This window comes from Chelonoidis abingdonii, chromosome 8 (assembly GCF_003597395.2).
Source record: "Chelonoidis abingdonii isolate Lonesome George chromosome 8, CheloAbing_2.0, whole genome shotgun sequence".
Lineage (NCBI taxonomy): Eukaryota > Metazoa > Chordata > Testudines > Testudinidae > Chelonoidis > Chelonoidis abingdonii.
The window spans coordinates 105,302,476-105,316,533 of NC_133776.1; the positions used below are offsets into that span (position 1 = coordinate 105,302,476).

At 53.4% G+C, this 14,058-nt stretch overlaps 1 protein-coding gene across 6 annotated transcripts in view; it reads left to right on the forward strand.

Moving 5' to 3' along the window:
- Positions 1-14,058, forward strand: part of DLG3 (discs large MAGUK scaffold protein 3) — a 180,045-nt gene that overhangs the window by 113,111 nt on the left and 52,876 nt on the right. For all 6 annotated transcript variants that reach the window (XM_032797359.2, XM_032797365.2, XM_032797373.2 and 3 more), the window contains 3 exons: positions 636-780; positions 1,104-1,263; positions 13,498-13,654. In XM_032797359.2, coding sequence (XP_032653250.1) covers positions 636-780; positions 1,104-1,263; positions 13,498-13,654 — 462 coding nt within the window. The remainder of the gene's footprint in view (positions 1-635; positions 781-1,103; positions 1,264-13,497; positions 13,655-14,058) is intronic.

Here is a 14,058-nt window from a genome sequence, read left to right on the forward strand (position 1 = left end):
CTCACGGGAAACCTGTACAACACCTTCTAGAGACAAGGCTGGGAACTTCCATTCAGAACTCGGCTGGACACTAAGAACCATGGTCTTAACAGAGAGATTGTTATGGCTCATTACAACCATTTTAACAAACCCTTCTGCCCGCTAACCCTTAATTGCCCACTTCACTTTAAGTGGTCAACAGCATGTGTGAACCTCTTATGCTTAACAATCTGTCCCATCTTGTGGTTAGCTTGGACATGCTGGTTGCCCTCTCCAGACCTGAGGAAGAGCTCTGTGAAGCTCGAAAACTTGTCTCTCCCTCCAACAGAAGTCAGTCCCATAAGAGATACCTGGGACCAACATGGCTGCAAAGAAACAGTGTTTGAAAGGCCTGGTGAATGGCTGACCTTGCTGCATGCTGCCTGGGAAACAGACTCTAGCTGTTTCTGCAGCTGAGATGCAACCCAGCATATGCTATTGAAACACCACTTGGAGACATGTCGTATCCCACTTCACCAGGGATGTATTAATGAAACAAAACCGGGATCATTTGAACCTAGTCCTTTCTCTCCTCCCCGACTTCTCATCTGCCTCTCATGCCTTTCCGTTTGTTTCCTCCGTCTCGCTCACCGCCCCGGGCCTGGTCTCTCTCACAGGTGAATAACACGAACCTGCAGGACGTGCGGCACGAGGAGGCAGTGGCCTCTCTGAAGAACACCTCCGACATGGTGTATCTGAAAGTGGCCAAGCCTGGCAACGTTCACCTCAACGACATGTACGCGCCCCCCGACTATGCCAGCAGTACGTACGCCAGCCTGCCAGCCTCAGCCCGGCTCCCAGGAGAGCACAGCTGTGCCACCACGCCAGCGGCGGGAGGGGAAGGCCACAAGAACCCTTCGGGAAGGATGTAGGGGGGGTGAACGGCAGGGCTGAAGGGAGAGGGGCATGTGAGAATGTGAAAGGGAATGGGAGGGTCTTGGGGCATGGGGAGCCCCACAGAGTGCGGGGCACTGTAGAAAAATGTGCACTAGCAATGAGAACACAGGGCTCTTGCGCCCCGTTGTATACCAGAGCAGCCGGGCCCAGGACTTCTGCTCCTGATTTTGTCTTTTCCTTCTCTGCAGCCTTCTCAGCCTTGGCTGATAACCACATAAGCCATAACACCAGTCTGGGTTACCTCGGCAGTGTGGAGAACAAACCTACCTACCCAGCCCCAGCACAGGCGACCCCATCTAGGTACTCGCCCATTCCTCAACATATGATCGGGGAGGAAGACTTCACCAGGTGAGCAAGGGCCTGAGGGTAGAGACAGCTCAGAGAAAAAGCTCCGGGAGCTCTCCCCCTCCCTCCCTCTCTTCTTTTCCAAGGGATCTGTGGGTGGAGTGACAATATTTATTGACCCAGTGAATCCGTCCCCAGGCCTAGGGCCACAGGTGCTGAGCTTCCTTGCAGCAGGTGCCAGCACAAAACCCCTATTTGTCAGTGGGTTTTGCATTCTTTAAAAGTCCCTGGGGCAGATTCTGCTTCCTCAGGCCTGTGGAAATGCTGAGAGATAAGTGCCAAGCTAGAGAGATTGTTTCAGTGGCTCTGACCACATTCCCCATGTCCCTCCCATTCTCCTTTGCCACCTCTGTTTCTCTTTGAACTCTTTTGAGACTTACGTGCTTCTATGTTTCTGATTCTTTGGCTTTCATTTCCTTTGCTCATTAAAATCCTGTAAATGCAAATCACATTTACGGTGGAATCCCATACAGGCAATTCAGGCCGTTCCCCCACTCAGAGCCCAGGGACGCTCCCCACCAGTGCACTGAAACCTCTGGAGATGATGCTGAGGACCTTCGGGATGACAGTGGTGTAAAAATGTTGGCAGCCCAAGTACATCTCTTCACCCTGGGCCACGCATGCGTTTCTGCTCTGAGAGTCCTGGGTCCTCAGAGGGCTCCTCTGCCATCTGTTCATTTCAAACTGTTCATGCAGCAGGGATTCTGCCAATGCTCTGAGCTCTCCTGCTTCCTGCATGTCACACTCAGGTTCCTCCTCATCATTAACATCATACACAGAGCAATTCAACTTGGTTCCAAATGGTGCCAGCTCTTGCCTCTCTCTCGGTGGAGCAGGGAGCAGAAATGGGTTTTGGGTGAGTTTGAAGTAGGAGGCAAAGCTCTTTGAGGCAGAGAAAGACAAAGGGATTTAGTCACTGTTACTATGATTGGCTACTCTCTGTTTTCATCATACAGCTGGTGTTGGTTCAGGGTTAGAACTGACTTTAGTGTTTGGTAACAGCAGGGCTACAATTGGCTTTAGGATTGGGGTGATGGCAGGGTTAGGACCGGCTCGGGATGGGGGTTGGGGTGATGGCAGGGTTAGGACCGGCTCAGGATGGGGATCAGGGGGGACGGCAGAGTTATGACCAGCTCGGGGTGGGAGTCGGGGGGAGGGGAAGGGTTAGGACCAACTCGAGGTGGGAGTCGGGGGGACGGCAGGGTTAGGACCGGCTCGGGGAGTGGGGGGACAGGAAGGGTTAGGACTGCCGCGTGGGGTGAAGGGTAGCGACTGGCTCGGTGAGGCTCGGGGGACTAGGAAGGGTTAGGACCAGCTCGGGAGGGTGGGGGGGATGGGAAGGGTAGGACCAGCTCGGAGGACGGGAGGTAGGACCGCGGCTCGGGGGGGGAAGGTTAGGACTGGCTCGGGTGTGAGGCTCGGGCGGCGACAGGAAGGTTTAGTAGGACCAGTCGGGGGACGGGAAGGGTTAGGACCGGCTCGGGGGGAGTCATGGGACGGAAGGCGTTAGGGACCGGCTCCGGGCGAGTCGTGGGACGGCAGGGTTAGGATTGCTCGGGGTGGGAAGTCGCGGGGAGGGAAGGTAGGCGGCTCGGGTGAGGTCGGTGGACGTGCAGGGTTAGGATCGGCTCGGGGTGGAGGTTGGGGGATGGCAGGGGTAGGAACCAGCTCGGGTGGGGTTGGAGGGCGACGGAAAAAAAAAAAAAAGGATTAGGACTGTGTAGGTGAGCTTGAGGGGAAGGAAGGTTGGGACCAATCGGGGAACAGGAAGAGTTAGGACCAGCTCGGGGGTGAAAGTCGGGGGGTATGGCAGGGTTAAGGAATCGACATTGGGGTGGAGGTGGGGGATGGAAGGTTAGCAACCGCTGCTCGGGGTGGGGTGTTGCCCAGCCTTGGACACGTTTACTGGGGCCCAGATATAAATAATAAAGAGCTGTAAATTTCCTCGGTGGTCCGCTTCGTCTCACAGCCTGGTGCTGTTGCACTGTGGCAGCAGTATCACAATCATGGACATGCGGTCCTCTAGCATCAGTGATTAGGGTATGTCCGTGTTGTGTGAAAGGCGATCCGAGGCACACTGGGTTGGACTGACGTGCGAGGTGAGGGTTGTGTTTCCCTGGCAATGGGAGATGCGCACACACGGTTGAATACAGCAGCCGATTAGCTGTTTCAGCAGGGAATGGCGGAGCTCCTATGCGTAGTGTCAGCGTTTTGCATTGCATTCGGGTCCCGAGACCCACCAAAGCTTGGGCCCCCTTTAGCACCCTGTGTTGCCACTGGGCCCCGCACTCGGTCCAGGTCTGGCTTTGTCCCTGCTCTAATTCTCTCCTGAACAGAGCTCCTGCGTGTCCAGGGCAGTTCAAATGAAGTCAAGCAGCTTAGTCCTCCACCTTGCCCTGAACATGCACGTGTGTCCCCATACCAGAGGTGAAAGTAAGCCGGTCCCGGTCCGGTCCGCATACCGGCAAGAACCAGTACGCCGTGCCGGACCACACCAGCTTCTGTGCAGGGATTTAAAGGGCTCTGCTGCCCACAGCCCTGGAGCTCTGAGCCCTAAATCCCGCCCATGGCTCCAGTGGCCAGGCTGGGGCCGGGAGGATTTAAAGGGCTCAGAGCTCCCTGCAGCGGCAGGAGCTCTGGGCCTTTAAATCTGCCTCAACTGCAAAGCTCGGGTTCCCCGCAGTGGCCAGAGCCCCAGGCCCTTTAATTTGCTCACTGAGCCCCAGGGGCTCCCAGCCACCTCTGCACTGGGAGCTCCTGATTGAAAGGTCTGTGCTCCAGCTCCCTGGGAGCTGTAACACTGGGGGCTGTGACTGGAGGGTGTAATGTATCATTCATGTTGGGCCCATTACCGACGGGCTTTTCTGTGTCAGACACCACATGGGACAGACATGGTTAAAAAGCCCCTCCTCTCCCCAGACCCTTACATAGACTAGGTGTGAAGCAGCAGTGACTGGGCCGTTGTTTGTGGTGCAGTGCCAGTAACTGGTCACTAGAGGATGCTACTGCATGCTGCAAAAGACTTCCACGGAACCATCAAGGCACAGAGGCCAGGAGGCTAGGGGGAGCTGTCTAACAGGCCAATGCTGGCTGCTGCAGTATTCGCCAGGCTTTGATTTGTTGTTGGTGGGCTCTGCCTGAGCGCACTGCCTTCCTCAGCTATGCCAGCTTCACACTGCAATCTCAGTGAGCGCCTCCGCACTTGCGTTCTCCGCAGCCAGCCTGCGCTCACCTCCCATGGCAGACAGTGCCCATGTTGTGTCCCTGCTCTGGCTCATTGTGCAAGCGGCTTCCCTCCCATGCACCCCTCACCCACTCGGCTGGAAGGGAAGATAGCAGTAACGAAACCTAGGCACTCGTTAGGCCAGGATGGGGGGGAATTGTTCACTGGAGAAGTTCTATCTGGGATAGACAGCAATAGCAACTCATCCTCGTGTACCAGGCAGCAAAAACTACCTTGACGCAACTCACGGCCCTGAGCAGGAGCCAGTGCCAGTCTTCACGTGGTATTCTTACTGCTCGTGTAACCACAGTCATCTACCGCCGAGGCAGCGAGGGGTGCTTTCTTCTGATGTCACAAGAGCTCTGGTAGCCAGCTGTCCGCTGAGTCAGCACTTAGCCTCTGTCCCTGCCTGGGGCGGCACCGCAGGGAGTAGTGTTGGTTCAGGAAGAGCCATTGTTCCACAGTTAGCACAGACTCCAGTGCCCACCATGCTGCTAGAGGGTGCTGGACTGCTGAAGGCAGCTGGGCTTTTTGGTGGGTGGGGTGGGGTAAGGCATAAAACCAAAGTCCTGGCCTCTCTGTAGTCATTAAAGACCCCACTGCATTTTGTTTGCTACGAGGGTTGGGGCGTTAATGCGGCAATGTGCTCCTCACTAACTGCATCCTACTCTTATATAAGCGTAAGAGAAGAGAAGGGTGTGAATCATCACTGATATCTGTTGGATGGATACAAGACTTAGTTCTTCGGGGCTTTATCCTATTCTTCCTATCTATCGCTCCAGGTTCTTATAGTGTGCCCTTTGGTGGGATCTTATTGTTCTGTCATTCTCTGAATCATCTGGGGCTGGTCACCATTGGAGACAGGATACTGGACTGATTGGAGCACTGGGCTGATGCAGAATGCCTGTGCCTGTGGTCTTGTGTTTTCCTTCTGTTTTGCATTGGAGACAACAAAAGGAGAGCTGTACGAAGCCCAGGAGATCACCTCTGTATAGGCACAGCTTTCAAACCCAGCATTGCGTGCCTTCTGTTCTCTTTGCAAAGCCAGAGAGCCAAGGACTTTTCACTGTGGACAGAACTCACTGGTTGGGCTCAGTGGTGGATCAAACCTCCAGGCCATCAGTGCTGCCCTGCTATAGCAGTGGCCATTGTGATTCCAGGAAGTCAAGCTGTGTGTAGATGTGTGAGCACTGGGGCCCACAAAAGAGTAGTATGGAGAGGCCTTGCCAAGCTCAAGGAAGCAGAGCAGATCTCTGATACAACTGTAAGGTCCTGGATGGTTCTTCTCGCTGATGTTGGTGAACAAGAAACAAGATCAGACTGTAGTGACATTGCAGCTTTCTTCAACAACAGCAGCAGCTGTAGCACAAACTCCTTAGCAAACCTGCCTCAGATAACAGGATCAACTCTCTTGTAGCTGTTGTTGCAAAAATGCTTAAGTCCAACTTGAGGGTCCGGGTCAAGGTCTTCCTTGCATTGTAATACAGGAGACACAAGGGGATACTCCAGCTGTGAAAGACCATGGTCTGTCATGAGGAGCAAAGGCACCTCCAGGCACTACTGTGTCCTGACACCCTTAAGGCATGGTGCATGTGAGTAGCAGGTTATTATGGTGCAGGGGACATACCTGTGTGCAGGTATGAAGAATAGCTCTTCTTGTGCATTTGATCCTGGAGAGGAAAGAGCTACCTAGAGTAGGACACCAGCTGGAGAAAGTTAGGAGTCTGTGTGGGCTGCATAGCCACCTCCTTCTGCCCTGGAACGTGACTGTGCAGCCCAGGCTGTTTGTCATGCCCAAGGAGAGGCACTCAGCACGGTCTGAGTGTGACTGGAGGAAGGAGCCCAGGAACCACCCAGCTGCTCTGGGGCTGGGCCATTGTTTTCTTTCATTTAAAATCTGGATGAAACAGAGGAGAGCTGTCTGTCTGCTTCTGGCTGCCATAGGGTGGGGGACTTCAGCACGCTCTGCAAGGGAAATCTGTGTGTCAGGGGCTGGCAGTGAGCTCCTGTCTGCCATGGAGATATGCTGAAGTGAGCTCATGCCACCTGCAGCCTGCTTTACCATGGACCCCAGCTGCGAGTGAGTGATGTCCCCTTTTGGGGTGGGGATCTGCTCCTGGAGCTCTTGGCCAAGTCATTCACCTATTTACAAACTAACCCCTCCAGTTCCCTGTGCTGCCAGCCACATGACATTTCATAAGAACGGCCGTACCAGGTCAGACCAAAGGTCCATCTAGCCCAGTATCTGTCTATCAACAGTGGCCAATGCCAGGTGCCCCAGAGGGAGTGAAGCTAACAAGCAATGATCAAGTGATCTCTCTCCTGCCATCCATCTCCATCCTCTGATGAACAGAGGCTAGGGACACCATTCTTTACCCTACCTGGCTAATAGCCATTTATGGATTTTCCATAGGACTAGGCTGAGATCACTCTGTGCCTGTACCTTTGCAGGGACGAAGCATTTACATTAGGCAGCTGCCATCCATTACTCCAGGCAGACACTTCAGATGTGGCTTCCAAAGCCAAGAGGGAAAGGGAGCAACTGAGAGGAAATGCACCCAGACCCACATCCACAGAGTGGTTCAAATACAGCTAGGGAAGCAGGGTTAAAGGTGCTGTCCTGGTCTGGCCAGTCAGTGGGGATGGGGCCACACCATGTCAGAACACCGCTAGCCTCATCTAGTTGAGTCCTGTCTAGTCTGAGGTGTGGTTAAACACTGACTGCCCAGACCACGTTAGAAACCTCTTTGGATGAACCTGTGCTAAACCAGATTAAAACTTGATTCCTTTCCTTGAGTCCTAGCCTGATATAGACAATCCAGAGAGAGACCCTGGACGCAGAGCACACGAGTCCAGCCATGCAGGACTAGCACAAGGCAGAGTATTCGGGGCTAGTCCTGACCGGAACAAAAGGGGCCATGATTTTGGTGCTGTCTCATTCCAGCCCCATGTGGGTGAGTCACTCCGTGCAGAAGAGGCTATGGCTGTGCCAAGAGCTGAGACGCTAATAACAAAGTGTTATTCCCAGAAGTTGTGCAGTAGCAAGAGACACTCCATGGTTTGCAGCCTCCCCAGTTTCCTAAGCCCAGGATAGAGTGGGCCTGGACTTGGAATTTCACATCATCGGCCAGCCATAGGCTCACCATCCGACCAACTTGTGGCATGGCCCGGCATTTCAGCAGCTCTTCCTCAGGATTTCAGTGGCCTAGTATGGTGAAGACTTGGTCTCTGGCCAGGCCCCAGGATAGTTCCACCCCTTCTGGGGTATCAATGTCCCAAACAAATAATGTCCAACAAAATAAGAGTAATCAACAGAACATCTTCCAGTACATCTGGACTCCTCCTCTTTTGTCTCCCTCTTCTTCCAGAGCAGGAGCTCCCAGGGCTTCGCCCTGGAGTAGCTCAGCAAACCCCCAGCATCAGACAAAATACATACTCAGTAACTCAGAGCCTTTAGCCCATCTTAGGCTCTCCCCTGTTCCCTGCTCTTCTGCAGAACATCAGGACGCCCTGGAGCTCTGCTCCTTTGTCAAGGTTCCGCATAGGTGCTATCTCCACCCCTGCAGCTTTGCCATGGTTCCCTCTCTGCCTGACTCCTACCAGAGCAGGGACTCCAGCCCACCTCTCCCCTGGGTCTCCTCCCCACTGCTCTGAACTCCTTCCTCTGGACTACGCCCTAGTCTGACAGATCTCCAGCTGGAACACGCTGGGCTAATAGAGGTCTCTATTAACCCCTTCTTACCACTGTGGGGTTTATACTCCCCCTCACACTGCCCCCTCCTCACAACCTCCGCTCCGCAGTCATACCCTGCCTGCCTCTCTCTGAATGGGGCAGTCTGGGCCCGGACTAGCCTGTCCACCTCCTGGGGCAGGGACTGTTTCTATGTCTGCCCCCCTCCGGTGGGAGGGTTACTTGTCTCCATAGCGACCCTGTCTGTTAGTCGGGGTGTGGAAGCACTGTGGGGGGAGAGGTGCTGTATAAATGGCCTCACCTCAGGAGAGGTCAGCCTCCCTTCAGGAGTATGATGCAGCCTGCTGGAAGGAGGAGAGAACATCTGAGCTCCTAACGTCCCGATTCAAAGCCATTAACACAGGCTGTTTGTAGTGAGCACTGGTGCTTTTGCCTGGTTTCCAGCCCTGCAGCCTCACCCAGTGGGGAAGTGTGGCAGGGGCCATTCCTGTCCCTCGGGAAGGCTAGGGAGGACACTGACTGAACTGAGTGGACAGCTGAGAAAATGCTGGCTGGGGCATGACCAGGAAAACAAAGGTCCTCCCCAGCATTCAGGGAGCTCTTGCTCTCAGGCTGTCGTGTGAGACACTGCCAGGGGCAAGGCCTCTGCACAGGCACTTCAGTCCCTTGTTACCAGACAAACCCAGTGTTCAGAGTGGAAGCTAGAGAGAGAGAAAAATCAGCCAAAGCCTCAGGACCTGGGTGTCTGGGAGCTTAACTCTGTGCCTGCAGGATTTACTCAGGGCAGGCCCTTGTTCATGATAACCTACTTACCACTGGCATAGCACTTTCCATGTTCTGTGCCCAACTTTCCATCCCCACCGTCAGCTGGCTCCACTGCCGCCCCCACTCCACTCGCCAGCCGCACATCCAGCCGCTCCGCTGCCCTGTACTGACAAGGTCCCCTACATTCTACTCTTGGAATTTCCAGTCGCACGGGCAGCACAAACTTAGCCTGGCCAGAGCAGCACCCCCATCTTCCTCCAGAGCTCCACCATCTGCCCCCATCTCACCAGATTAGGCCGGGAGAGCAGTACTGAGGTGGATCGTTTAGGGTGGGGATTGGGGAGAGAGGCGTGTTGACGTGGCAGTTTAGACTAAGAGGGTTTTGGGGTCACCACATGAAGGTAATGTTCTCTTTTGTCAGACGTTCAGAGACATGATAGGGTCTGAATACGATCACTTTAATCTGATGGGTTCTTCTAATGCAGGGTTCTTGCATTGGTGATGGGGTATGAGGCTTCTCTGCGCACTGAGCCTCTTGTGCACACAGCTCTGTGCTATGGCAGCAGATAGAATCGTGTTGTCTGGTCTCCTGATCTGCCTGGACAGGCAGCAGCCAGTCCTCCTGTCAGTGTCAGAGCTCTGTTAGTTGGCCCGTCAGCTGACTGTGTGAGCACTGCTCTAGGTGAAAAGTCAGAGGCTGTTGGTACAGCTGATGGTTGACATGAAACAGGTGGTTTTGCCTGTGTCAGTGAGCAGTGTGCTGCCCCTTGCACTCTGTTACTGCATGCTGATTTGGCCCCAGCTGCATAGGGTTTGATTGGCATTTTGATGCCACTGCATTTCTGTATTCTAGGGGAAGGTGCTACTGTGGGCCTAGTGTCAGTGCTGGTGGGAGAGGTTAACACAGGCCAGGATCTGTTATTGGAGAATATTCTAAGTATACAAAGTAAACTTGCCAGCTTATCCTTTGTTCCGCACCTTGGCTTGGATGATACTGGCTTTGCCTGCGAGGGCAAGAATGGGTTAAGTCTATAAGGTCTAAGGAGAGTGAATTAAGTGCTGAAGTCTGTGTCCTCTCAATAGCTGAGTGCGGGTGAAGAAGACGCGTGTCCTGCAGCAGCCCCAGGAGAGAGAAGGCAGAGATAAACAGAGCAGGGGGTTGAGAGCTGAGAGCATTCAGAACATTCCTGTTCCTCGCACGCTCAGTTGAGGAGCAAGAACCAGGCAGGGATACCGCAGGCAGCGCGCACAACACACCAATGTTCACTGTTAACGTCTCGTCATCCATGTCCTATGGGGGACCCCCATCTCTCTCTCCCTCCCGGCAGCAGCCAGGCCACAGGAAGAAATGGGACCAAAGGTACTGTTCTGTAATACCACTTAGTCTGAGCTGATGCAGGGAAGGGGAGTGGGACCATTGCCCAGGCAGCGAAGAGCATCTGGGAGAGGTTTCTGGGCACAGGGTGCAGTGCCTGGCTGGGGTGATACTGGAACTGACCGAAAAGTCCTAGCTGTTCCATGCCTGGCATTTCTGCTTGTGCCAAACCTTGGTATAACCTAGGAGTTAACGATGCTTGTCCTGGAAGGCAGACAGGAGTGCGTGCAGCCCTGGTTAACATCAGCTGGATGTAACGCAGACACAGACACAGAACTGGAGTTAGGGGTTTGTACTGGGGGAACGGGAGCCCTCAGTGTCTGTGGTTTTGAGCAGTGGTGGGCAGAGGTTTGTACTGAAGTTTACTCCACTGAAACAACCCCTCCCTGCAGTGGAGCAGGGGGGTCTATCTGTCAGCAAGACTGCAAGGCACTGGGACTTACAGACTCCAGATTCTGTAAGCAGAAGACTAAACACTCCAGGTTGGACACAGTGGTTTAGATGCCGCAGCCAAACAAACAGCTCTCCCCGCTGTCTGAGAGTTCCTAGGGTCACAGAGAACAAGACCAGCTGAGAGCCCATGGGTGCCAGCCTGACCCCCTTCCCTGCAGAAATGCCACAGTGGTTTAAGGGCTGCTGCCCATGAGCCACAGAGATGGCAGCTTTTGGTGCAGGAGGGGGCAGCCTATGAAGTGAGGTCCAGAGGTCCCATCCAGTCCATCTCCTAGGGGCCAGGGCAGGGTCGTTCTCTATTGAACATTTACTAGCATAGTGTCATGAGCAGTGGGACCCCCACCCCTTCCCCTGGAGACAATTCCATAGCTGGCTCTCGTTCCTCGTCAGGGCTTGGCTTGAGACTCTGCCTTCCTTTTTCCTTAATTCCATCACATTCCTTCTAGTGCCTCCTCCCTCCCCCTCATCCCTGTCCTGCTCACACCATGGGGCCTATGTGGGCCTGGGCGAGAGGCTCCAGCCCAGACCTAAGCCCTCCTTATACATCCTACTCTTCCTTCTTTCTTTCCTTCTCTTGCTTTCCCTCTCTTCCCGTAACTGTCTCCAAGTGACCCTGGCTCTGGGCTCCCTCCCAGTGTCCCTCGCTGTAAATTCTGCTGCCAGGATGAGTATGTCAGTGAAGGGGGAGAAATCTCCCTCACAGCTCATGATAGTGGAGCCTATGTCTGTCTCGTGGGGCTCATGGAAAAGGCTCCCCTGCAGCCTGACAGTGTATTGCCCAGGCTGTAGCTTTTCTGGAGCTCCATTGTAGTGCCCAAAGTCGAAGTCCTTCCCTGTCCCAGCTCCTTTCCTCTGTGCGCAGAGGGGCTGTTCAGTCCCCTGACAGAATCTGAACCCTTCCTGCACAACCGAACTTGACTTAGGCCATGAACAGGGTTCCACTCTCCCTGTCTGGCCTGGGCTGCTCTTTGCATGGCCTCAGGGTGGTTACATTCCATATGTTTTACTTCTCTGAGTAGTATCCTGCAGAGGGATTACTGCCACTTTAACATGTTCCTCCACAACAGATGCTCTGGCTTCATTCTTAGCACATGTCCTGGGTATTTCCATCATCTTCCTGGGTAACTTTAGAGATAAAATGTTGTTAAACTCTCTGATGAATCTCAGCGTTATGGTATAAATTTGTTCCACTGAATGCTTAGTATTTTCCTGAGGCATTTGCTTCTAAGGCACTTAAATGTCTGTCTCTCTGTACCTTTGGTGGATTTCCAGCTTTCACATCCGTATGTTAAGATAGAAATAACATTTGGGCTCAAGATTTGTAATTTGTATAAATTAGATTTTCAATGACCAAATCTTGTTTTGGCTAGTAAATCAGCATTTCTCAAACTGGGGGCCTTGACCCAAAAGGGGGTCACAAGCCTTTGTAGAGGGGTCATGGTATTGCCACCCTTACTTCTGTGCTGCCTTCAGAGCTGGGCGGCCAGAGAGTGGTGGCTATTGGCCAGGCGACCAGCTCCAAAGGCAGCGCTGTCACCAGCAGCAGCACAGAAGTAATGGTGGCATGGTATGGAGGGAGGGGGTCATCAGAGCCGGAAATATTTTCAAAGGGGGTCCCAGCAAAAAGAGTTTGAGAATCTTTGTGGTAAATGCAGCTGCTGCCTTGCCAATTTGTGACATTACTGCTTTCTGGACATTCCCATTAGCTTGCATGTTACTGCCAAGGTACATGAATTGACTCGCTTCTTTCTTCCTTTGCCTTCCAAAGAAATGCTTGAGTTGGTAACTGCTGGGGTTCTTGTTTGATTTGTTTTTTCATAATTAACTATTAATCCCATCTGTTTTGTGATGCTGGACAGTCTGGGTGAACTATCACTTAGAAGGACTATGTCATCCACACTAGGGTACTGTTGCTGAGCCATGCGTTGCCTGTGTTGGATTTGTCTATAAGGTAGTCAATGGCAAAGCCAAACAGGAGAGATGACAGAACACATCCATGCTTGACACCAGTGTCTGTGTTAAACCATTCACTCACATCTGCATTTATTTCACCTGGGCGACCTGCACTCTGCTATAAAGCCTTGATAAAGTTAATTATTTGTGTTAGCCTTCAGTAGCACTTCAAGATGTTTCAGAGTGAATCGCATCGGAAGTGATTTTGTAAAGTCCATTCCGTTGACAAGCAGTGGGTTTGGCCAGTCAAGTGCTCTTTAGCTATTCTCAGGGTGAAAGTCTGGCTGGCATAAACTGCCTCCCAGCTCACTGCCAGGCAGCCATAGCCTGGTGGCATATTGCCCAGGCTGCAGCTTTTCTGGAGCCCCATTATAGTCCCAAGAGTCGGTCCTTCCCTTCCCCAGCTCCTTTCCTCTGGATACAGAGGCCTGTTCAGCCAGCTGCTGAGCTCCAAATGCCTCCAGCCCTTGGCCCAGATCCTGTGACTGACAGGAGCCCTAGGATCCAGCCTGTCGGATGGTGCAACTCCCAGCACCTGCTCTGTGATTTGCCAGCCTCCTCATTGCTGCCTGATGAGTTGCAAGAGGCTAAGCTTGGGTGCAGGGGAGACTTCAGCCTTGCCGGATTCCAGGTGTGTCAGGAAGCTCTCGTCCTGCTGTGCTCAGTGGCTTGCCTTCTTTCTGCACAGCTGGAAGCACCAGATCCCAGGGAACTGCAATTGACTTTGTTGGCAGTTGTGTCCTCCTTTCTCTAAATGTCTGATGTCTGTTCACATAGAGAGCCCCGAAAAATCATCCTGCACAAAGGCTCCACTGGACTGGGCTTCAACATCGTTGGGGGAGAGGATGGAGAAGGGATCTTCGTCTCTTTCATCTTGGCTGGCGGCCCCGCCGACCTCAGTGGGGAGCTGCGGAGAGGAGACCGCATCTTGTCGGTGAGTCCTGTCACTGCTGCCAAGAGAGGCCGGGAGCTGCTCTCGCTGTTATAGCTGCATTATGTCTAGCAGTCTGCCTGCCTCCCCTACCTCGGGCATTTACAGAGTGCCTGTCCTCTGGCCTCTAGCAGTTCATTTGAGCTCCTTGTGTTTTGCATCCCTAGTTATAATTCTCAGCAGTGCAGACACAAATCCACCTGACCCTCTCCACAGCAAAATGAGGCTGCCCGGGCAAAGCTGGGAGAGCAAGGCCTGGACACCAGGCCCCCCGATTAGAGTCTCAGCGGCTGAGTCATAAGAACATAAGAACGGCCGTACCAGGTCAGACCAAAGGTCCATCTAGCCCAGTATCTGTCTACTGACAGTGGCCAATGCCAGGTGCCCCAGAGGGAGTGAAGCTAACA